Source organism: Chiloscyllium plagiosum, chromosome 6 (assembly GCF_004010195.1).
Source record: "Chiloscyllium plagiosum isolate BGI_BamShark_2017 chromosome 6, ASM401019v2, whole genome shotgun sequence".
In the NCBI taxonomy this organism is placed as follows: Eukaryota; Metazoa; Chordata; class Chondrichthyes; order Orectolobiformes; family Hemiscylliidae; genus Chiloscyllium; species Chiloscyllium plagiosum.
Genome location: NC_057715.1, coordinates 19,017,135 through 19,027,609, shown reverse-complemented (window position 1 = coordinate 19,027,609; position 10,475 = coordinate 19,017,135). Strand labels below are relative to the sequence as shown.

Below are 10,475 nucleotides of genomic sequence, written 5' to 3'. Positions count from 1 at the left end.
ACTTGACTTTGGGCCTCCCTACTTTCAACCTTTTCTATACTTGAACTACAATTTTGGTTCCCATCCCCCTGCTGGATTAGTTTAAACCCACCCCAACAGCCTTAGCGAATGTCCCCCCCAGGATATTTGTACCCCTCTGGTTCAGATGAAGACCATCCTGCTTGTAGACATCCCACCTACCCCAGAAAGAGCCCCAATTATCCAAGAATCCAAAACCCTCCCTCCTGCACCATCCCTGTATCCATGTGCTCAATTCCTCTATCTCCCTATTCCTTGCCTCACTAGCCCGTGGCACGGGCAACAGAGACAACAACTCTGTTCGTCCTAGCTCTAAGCTTCCATCCTAGCTCCCTGAATTTCTGCCTTAAATCCCCATCTCTCTTCCTACCTATGTCGTTGATGCCTTTGTGGACCACGGCTTGGGGCTGCTCCCCTTCCCCCTTAAGGATCCCAAAAACACGATCAGAGACATCACGAATCCTAGCACCTGGGAGGCAACACACCAACCGTGAGTCTCTCTCATCCCCACAGAACCTCATATCTGTACCCCTAACTATGGAGTCCTCAATGACTACTGCTCTGCTCCTCTTCCCCTTTCCCTTCTGAGCAGCAGGGACAGACTCTGTTCCAGAGCCCTGTACCCCACTGCTTTCCCCTGGTAAGTCATCCCCCCAACAGTATCCAAAACGGTATACTTATTGTTGACGGGAATGGCCACAGGGGTTCCCGGCACTGCCCTGACTGTAACCCATTTGCCTTTTTCTTGTACCTTAGAAGTGACTTCCTCCCTGTAACCCCTCTCAATAACCCCCTCTGCCTCCCGAATGATCTAAAGTTCATCCAGCTCCAGCTCCAGCTCCCTAATGCGGTTTTCGAGGAGCTGGAGTTGGGTGCACTTCCAACAGATGTAGTCAGCAGGGACATTAATGGTGACCCTTACCTCCCACATTCTGCAGGAGGAACATTCAACTGCCCTAACCTCCATTCCCACTATTCTAAATTCCCAAAGAGACAGATGAAAAAATAAGGAATTAAAAAAAACTCGTTACCTTTCCAATCTGGCGCACAGGTCCTTTTTTTTTGGTTATTCTCTGATTTTATTTCAGAGTTCCAATATCTGTAGTATTTTCCTTTTATTACCACCGTCATGTGATTGCAAAGACGTGATTGAAAAGACATGATTTTGGACCACTTTAGTCATGCAACTTTGTTTTCTTTTTGTTCATCAGCTTTTAAGACCAAAATAAATTATTGCATAAGCAGCTCATGTTTAACTAACACTTTCTGTTTTCAATATCTCTCAGAAATGTGATTTCTAGAAAAAAAAGTATTTTCACATACAAAGTGAATCAACGACTAATTTAAAACAGTTACAACTTCAAGTGTCATTCAAGCATATCTGACACGAGCGATGCAAATTATGAGATAAATGTACAGATACTCAATGTGTAAGGATCATAGATGACAAATACTAATCACCAAGTGCTTAAACTCTCAAATAGTTCATTGCATTTGAATGTCATAATCAGAAATAACTGATTGTTCTTGTAAGGTACGATCCTTGGTATTGTTATTTGACGTGCTATTTTCCCCTGGTTATAGACTCTAGAACAAGGTATCATAGATTCTGGAGAAGAGGTCAATCATTTAGGACTGAGTGAAAGAGAAATTTCTTCATTCAAATGATTATCAAACATTAGAAGTCTCACAGAAAGCTCCAAGTGGCTGATTCAAGTTTGAGAATCATAGATTTTAGGGGAAAATGAACTCAAAGGATACAAAGAATGGATAGGGAAATGAAGTTGGGGAAGAAGATCACCCATGATCTTGAATGGCAGAGACAGGCTCAAGGACAGTTGGGAAAAGGAGCGAGTCAAACAGTTAGGGCAGGCAGGAATAAAGCAGAGAACAAGGTAGGAGTGATGAATTAAACTGCATTTATTTCAATGCAAGAGGCCAAACAGGGAAGGCAGATGAATTCAGGACATGGTTAGGAAAATGGGACTGGGGTATCATAACAATTACAGAAATGTGGCTCAGGAATGGACAGGTCTGGTAGCTTAATGTTCCAGGATACAAATGCTATAGGAAGGTGGGGGGAGCGAGAGAGGAGGGGGAGTGGTGTTTTTCATAAGGAATAGCTTTAAGTGAGGGAGCACTTTTGGGCCAGCGACCATAATTCTATTAGTTTTAAAATAGTGATAGAAAAGGATAGACCAGATCTAAAAATTGAAGTTCTAACTTGGAGGAAGGGTAATTTAGACGATATTAGGCAAGAACTTTCAAAAGCTGTTTGGGGGCAGATGTTCACAGGTAAAGGGGTGGTGGGAGAATGGGAAGCCTTCAGGAATGAGATAACGAGACTCCACAGACAGTATATTTTGTTAAGGTGAAAGGAAAGGCTGGTAGGTATAGGGAATGCTGGATGACTAAAGAAATTGAGGTTTTGGTTAAGAAAAAGAATGAAGCGTAGTCAAGTATAGAAAGGAGAGATCGAGTGAATCCTTAGAAGATAGTGTAGGTGGGATGGGCTTCAGATTAGTATGAGAGAGCGGCGCAACATCGAGGGCCGAAGGCCCTGTACTGCGCTGTAATGTTCTATGTTCTATGTTCTATGTTCTAAGAGTATAAAGACAGTAGCAGTATACTTAAGAGGGAAATCAGGAGAGCAAAAAGGGGACATGAGATAGCTTTGGCAAATAGGCTTAAAGAGAAACCAAAAGGATTTCATGAATACATTAAGGACAAAAGGGTAGCAAGGGAGAGAATTGGGCCCCTCAAAGATCAGCAAGGCCGCCTTTGTGTGGAGCTGCAGGAGATGGGGGAGATATTAAATGAGTATTTTACATCAGTGTTTACTGTGGAGAAGGACAAGGAAGATATACAATGTGGGAAAATAGATGGTGACATTTTGAAAAGTGTCCATATTACAGAGGAGGAATTGCTGGATGTCTTGTAATACATAAAAGTGGGTAAATCCCCAGGACCTGGTCAGATATACCCTAGAACTCTGAGGGAAGCGAGGGAAGTGATTGCTGGGCCCCTTGTTGAGATATTTGTATCATCGATAGTCACAGGTGAGGTGTTGGAAGACTGGAGGGTGGCTAACATGGTACCACTATCTATGAAAAGTGGTAAGGAAAAGCCAGATAACTATACACCAGTGAGCCTGATATCGGTGGTAGGCAAGTTGTTGGAGGGAATCTTGAGGGACAGGATGTACATGTATTTGGAAAGGCAAGGACTGATTCGGGATAGTCACCATGGCTTTCGGCATGGAAAAATCATGTCTCACAAACTTGACTGAGTTTTTTGAAGAAGTAACAAAGAGGATTGCTGAGGGCAGAGTAGTAGACGTGATCTATATGGACTTCAGTAAGGCATTCGTCAAGATTCCTCATGGGAGGCTGGTTAGCAAAGTTAGATCTCATGGAATACAGGGAAAATTAGCCATTTGGATACAGAACTGGCTCGAAGGTAAAAGATAGAGGGTGGTGGTGAAGAGATGCTTTTCAGACTAGAGGTCTGTGACCAGTGATATGCCATTAGGATTGGTGTTGGGTCCACTGCTTTTTGTCATTTATATAAATGGTTTAGATGTGAACATAGGAGGTATGGTTAGTAAGTTTGTAGATGACACTAAAATTGGAGGTGTAGTGGACAGCAAAGAAGGTTACCTCAGAGTACAATGAGATCTTGATCAGATGGACCAATGGGCTGAGGAGAGGCAGATGGAGTTTAGTTTAGATAAATGCGAGGTCCTGCATTTTGAAAAAACAAATCAGAGCAGGACTTTTGCACTTAATGGTAAGGTTCTGGGGAGTGTTGCTGAACAAAGAGACCTTGGAGTGCAGGTTCATAGCTCCTTGAAAGTAGAATCGCAGGTAGATAGGATAGTGAAGAAGGTGTTTGGTATGCTTTCCTTTATTGGTCAGAGCATTGAGTACAGGAGTTGGGAGGTCATGTTGTGGCTGTACAAGACATTGGTTAGGCCACTTTTGGGATGTTGCATGCAACTCTGGTCTCCTTTCTATCGGAAGGATGTTGTGAATGGGTTCAGACAAGATTTACAGGGATATTGCCAGGGTTGGAGGATTTGAGCTATCGGAGAGTTTGAATAGACTGGGGTTGTTTTCCCTGGAGCATCGGAGGTTGAAGGGTGACCTTATAGAGGTTTATAAAATTATGAGGGGCATGGATAGGATAAAAAGATAAAGTCTTTTCCTTGGGATGGGCAAGTCCAGAACTAGAGGGTATAGGTTTAAAGTGAGAGAGGAAAGATATAAAAGAGACCTAAGGGGCAACATTTTAAGCACACGATGATGTGTGTATGGAATGAACTGCCAGAGGAAGTGGTGGAGGCAGGTACAATCACAGCATTTGAAAGGCATCTGGATGGGTATATGAATAGGAAGGGTTTAGCGGGATGGGGGCAAGTGCTGGAAAATGGGACTAGGTTAGGGTAGGATATCTGGTCGGCCTGGACGAGGTGTTCTGAAGGGTTTCTGTGGTGTACATCTCTATGACTCTCTATACAGGCCACTTCTAAAGCATGACCATTTTGGCCTGAAGTCTCAGCTGTTTACATATAAACAAAAGACCTCTGAAAGTCCTTTTCATCTCTGTACCAAACCAGACTGATTGGAGCCCGGCCCGGTTTATTGCCTCCCTGAAAAAAATCAAGGACAGAGTCTCCTTGAGCCAAGGAACAGCTTTTAGCAAAAAAGGGGCTAACTTTGTGACAAAACTTATGTATAATGTTGTAAATTGGTGCTGTAATTAATTTTTAATCACATTGTTTTTGATGTTTTATATGTTTTAATTGAATATATCATGCTGTATATTTTAAAATGAATCTTGCTCCCTCAGTTGTTGCTGCACTGATCTTTATATATACTCTGCACAGATTTTTGTAAACTGTTGCAAGCACCAACAATCATTGTTAAGTTACACATTAACAAGTGGCTCCTGTAGCTAAAATGTATTAATAGACTCTTGAACCCCTCAGAACACAAAGATATATCAATCAGACATCTGAGATAATATTAATTATTTGGACATAGCACCACAGATCCTATAAGGAAGATGTAAATTTCTCCATGTTGCACCATTATCTCAGAAACAGATAAACACAGTAAATTAAGAGGGAAAGCAGTGTTGAAAAGGATGCACCCACGAGTGACTGATATCATAGGGTACTAGTCATGAGATAACAAGAAGTAATGTCAGCAAGCTGATCATTTCCCTTAAGAAACCAATCAGAAATTGGGTATGATGCCATTCACAAATCTGAGGCTGTGTGTGTGCTGTTCATGTGTTGGCAAAGCAGTTAGAGCCCAGGGATACCACTGACCATGAACAGAAACAGTGGCTAGCAAGGATTATTGAGCAGGAACTCTTATCAATCAGGATTGCAACAATAAGAAAAACTTCAACCAACTAAACAGAACAAGACAAGCCACTGCTTGACTCTATGTCACAAGCTGATGTCCTAAATTGACTGAGTGAGTGCTCTGCCTACAATAAGTATAACTGTTTTGTGCTTTTGGTGATAAATGTAATAACTTCCATAACACTCGTGAAAATATATTTAGGGTGGTTTTGTCATTAGTGAGGACTGGAAGACCTTTTGGAATTCAGTTTTTCTTTGTAATTGACTTAAATCTTATAATTCAAATTAAATTTGACACTCGTGACAATTACAGATCCTATGGTTTATGCTTGCTACTTTTTCTTATGTTCTGGTGTGTATCATAAACTATCTGCACACAAATGTATAGAAACCTTTTGAATATGAGTAATTCATGGGGATTTAATGCTGGGTTCCTCAGTTTATATATTTAGTGATGCTCAACATTTTTGGCACAATAGAGAATTGTTGTATTTTTCTGGAATTTCTGTTCCCACCTCTACAGAAATGTATAAACCTAGAATATCCCTCTCACAAAGTGTGTCAATCACAACTCTAATGCAGTACATAATCTTAGTCTGTACATCCCTAAGTTATTGTCAGGCAATTATAATGAGCCAAATGCAAGAAATTGAAAAACACATCTGACCTTCACATTGTTTGGTGATATGGACAAGTTCTGCTCGTACAGTAAGTCTTGAACCACCTACAATTATTTAATGCAGTTCAATAATTGCGTCCATGAAGAATATCTGCCAACCTCTATAATAGCATCACCTTTGACCGTTTGTCTCTGTGCCCTCTCCCTGATAGAAACAAGACTGATGAGGGCCTCAAGGCTTCCACAGATCTTCTCAAGCCACCAGAAAATATCTGAATAAGACACAAGGCTGATAAAAGAATCCCTACTGTCTACTTGTGAAAGTTTCAAAGCCCTATTTACTGATTGTTCTGTTCATTCTTATTGAAAAGTATGAGTCACAAGAATATGAGAAGGTCAGTTTACTTACTAAGCTTGGCAAAAGTATATTTGTTCTTAGTGCCAATCCTGCAATCATTTCAAGCCACACCTTTTAAGCAATCAAAGATGACATTTTCTCCTGCTCTGATAAAATCTCCCATCACTTAATGTACTTATTTTCAGAAGATTATACCTGTGCCAGAAATTAGTAAACTCTGTCAGAAAGTCTTAAATCCTTAAACAGTGGACAGAGACAGACAGAAGATGAACAACTTCTCAAACAAAAATCCTGAAATAGCTGTCCTGTTTTACTTGGTTTAAGTGACCCCTTTGTAATTGGTGCTTATAGTGATGGAATAGTCAGCACCTAGTATAGGTGACAAACGCTGAAAGAACTGCAGATATAGAGGAAGGGTCACCAGACCCGAAGTGTTAACTTTGATTTCTCTTCACATCTGCTGCCAGACCTGTTGAGCTTTTCCCAGTATAGGTGGTTGGCTGGTTTAAATGGAACTGGTGTAACTGACTTTTTAAATTCATTCATGGGATATAGATACCATACCATGTGAACAAGGGAATATGTGATGAATGGTAGGACCCTAGGAAGTACTGAGGATTAGGAGAACCTTGGTGGGCATGTCTGTCAGAGGTACCAGGACATGGCACATTTGTCTTTATCAGCTGAAGGCAGGTTTAATAGCTGGGGGATGATGTTAGAACTGTTACAACACAAGTAACCCCCCCTCCCCCGGCTGTGGTGTAATCTGTTAAAATTCGAGATGCAAGGAACTATTCCCAAAAGTCATGACCTAAAGTAAAAATTAACAACTCTATTTTTAAAGTCTAACAGAGAATAATTAATTAACAGCTATTTACAGCTCCTTTCTCTAACCTATCTTTTACCCTCTACAATACTAGTCCGATAAAGCCCCCGATTAAGATTTACCAAAAAATTCAAATTTCAAAACCAGCCTGCTGTCAAATCTTCTTTTTGTGTTTTCCTCTGTAGATTTGCTCTTCAAGTTGGTGTTGATATTTTTTCTCTGTGCAAACTCCTCTCTAGATAGGTACCTCTCAGAGATTTGTTAGTCTTTTGACAGTTCTCCTCCAACTGTTCAACTTTTTTTCAGTTTTATATCCTAAAGCAACGGATCATTTCATTGGTGTTAATATTGTCAAAATACTAAATTCAAACTTGATTGGAGTTTGGTCTTTTGGGGCATAATTTAAACTAATTAGCCGAATTTGTGCATGTTTTAACTCCAGGCAACCCAGCTACTCTAGCTGTTCAACCAAATGTTACATTGTTACCTTGTTCAGAGCACTTGGTGTTGTGCCAGGTAATTCCGCTAACTTTTAACTCTCTTGAAAGTACAGTACCCCTCACACCTTTATAACAGAACTGTATTGAGCATGCATGTGTAGGAAATCTGGTTTCAACATCAAGGCAGACTCTAAAACAAAACACTGGAGACCAACAACATTGTAAAATACCACAACATTGGCAGACAGGAAGGTATCAAGTAGGTTCACAATTGCAAATACATGCATGAGATTAAACAAACAAAAGGCAGATTACAGAAAATGACAAAGCTTTCCATAATGTTAATGTCACACAGCATGTTGACAATATAAAAGTGGCAGGCAGAAGTGGGTACTGCAGATGCTGGAGATTAGAATCAAGATTAGAGTGGTGCTGGAAAAGCACAGCAGATCAGGCAGCATCTGAGGAACAGGAAAATCGATGTTTCCGGCAATTCCTGATGAAGGGCTTTTGCCCGAAACATTGATTTTCCTGCTCCTCGGATGCTGCCTGATCTGCTGTGCTTTTCCAGCACCACTCTAATCTTGAATATAAGAGTGGCAATTGTGTTATTCAAACACTTACACTGAATAGGTTGAAGAGGTATCTTGCACACAATGGAATAGAAATCCTGGTCACAAACAATCTTGACCATGCCATTGATCATTACAGATAGATCATGGTCATCTCAAAGAAACAGATATAATCACATGTGACCTTACAACTCCCAGCAGCCATGACAATTTACAAAGACATTCCAAGGTCTCATAGGCTGGAGAAGGGCATGGAACTGATTTCCTCTCACTTGATGCATGGTATTTGACAACATGATCGTATGTGCAACTTGTCCATTCTGGATTGTTGTAGGGGTGAGGGTGTTGTTTGCAGGGAGGGCTGACAAGTTTTCAGTGATCCTACACATTTGCAATCTAAAACTCTATTTGGTTTGTGGTGCATACATCAGTGTAGAGGTCCATGTTGAGACATTCCACAACCCTCCTTGTCAGAGTCCTCCATGTCTCACTGAACTGAGGGCCATTCTAAACCATCTTTGATGAATTGCCTGAAAGCTGACTGCACACATTGCTATTCTGTTTCTGATATTCCTCAGTCAGGTTTATTTGATCCTTTACCACTGGATTCAGCCATGGCAGGGATAGTTGTCACTGACCTTGGGGCTACACAGCTGCAGAGAAATGGAGGAGGAAGATGCACCAACAAGACCAGGACTGGCAGCAAACCCAGTTACAGCCTCCACATGATGTAATTGTAGGTGACGGTCTCCTCAGTATATGAGGAAGTACAGGAGGCATTGAGTCTATTGTCCTTGATGCTAATTCCTCCAGATGAGTGAGGTGCACAGCTACATAGACTGAGGATATCCCAGCGCACCATCATTAATCTACGCTGACCTCTGGAGCAGGTCCTATGACATGACGCGGTTGGTGGCCATCCTAACTCAGTCAAGGTGACGGCTGCACTGAATCTTTCTGCAACTTGATGCTTCAGCCAGGATCCACTGGTGACTATATCTCAATACTCAGCCCAGGCATATATCAAGGCAGTTACCGCGATGCAGTTTGTGTGAGAGCACAGAGCTTCATCTTGTTTCCCTGTGACATGCTCAGGGCTACAGTCCAGGCAGAAGATTTTGCCAACATAGTTGGTGTCCCCCAGGTAGGGGTCATTATAGACTGTATACATATTACTTAGGGTGTGCCATGTGATAATGCAGCAGAGAGGAACACAATGGAGAAGGAAAGAGAGAATTATACTGATAGAACTAGATGAGGGAGAGTGGGTGGAGGCTCAAATAGAGAATAAACACTGCCCATAGGTTGGATGGCTTCTTCATGTGTTGTATACATTCCTGACGAAGGTCTCATGTCTGAAAGTCGATTCTCCTGCTCCTCGGATGCTGCCTGACCTGCTGTACTTTTCCAGCACCACACTTTTCGACTCTGATCACTATCATCTGCAATCCTCACTTTCTCCTGTATATTCTATGTGAACTAATGACATATGCTTTGTCCAGGAGCAGGTCCTTGTTTCATTATCTGCAGAAGTTTAAAGCCAGGCTAGTTTCTTTTCTAGTTGTTTGTCATTGCCATTTTCTTGCTACAAGGCAGGGTGTGAATGCAAATCAAAAGTCTGACTCAGTAAAACAGCAATTGAACCCTGTGCTCTCCATATTATTCTGAGTCATGCTAACATTCTATTGAACTGAACTAATCAGCTCCCATAGACAGTATAATGCCATGTAACTCTTAGAGCCCAGATGTGGTACAAGCACATACTGACTTTGTTATAGCACTGGAACCTCATCATCTATTGCAGAAAAAAAGTCGGAAATAAGATAGTATTACTTTATGAAATCTTACTGAGAAACCTGTTTCAATCTGCTTGAAAGGACGAATCTTGAGCTGGATGTGTGAATAGTGTGTGACTATATGTAAGACAGTCTGTACGTCAGCAAACAATATGCTGGAAATTACCATACTGTAGTCAAACTCTTAAGAGAAAAACAATCATGTCAGCAAATGGCATGGGACTGTGGCCTCAGCAAAGGGAGGCGAAAGAGAATACATTTGGCTGCAATGTAATGCAGCTTAAAGGCAAGCACATAATTGCACAGTAATAGTCCACCTTGGACTCCTCGGGGTTTCTTCCATTTAACACCACAAGCTGATGTGTGCCTTGTGCTGTGCTAGTTCATCCATTGATTCAGAGTGTTTATCTTTTAGATGGCTGCACAGAAGACACCCACAGGCTAAACTGTTCTCCTCCACGAATCTAGTAAA

The 10,475-nt window shown here is 41.4% G+C and overlaps 1 protein-coding gene across 1 annotated transcript in view; it reads right to left on the bottom strand.

Annotated features, from left to right (window-relative positions):
* Positions 1–9,378, bottom strand: part of LOC122551036 (thyrotropin receptor-like) — a 21,433-nt gene extending 12,055 nt beyond the window's left edge. The window contains exon 1 of the mRNA XM_043692679.1: positions 9,215–9,378. Within this exon, the coding sequence (XP_043548614.1) occupies positions 9,215–9,378 (164 nt within the window). The remainder of the gene's footprint in view (positions 1–9,214) is intronic.
* Positions 9,379–10,475: the final 1,097 nt, after the last annotated feature.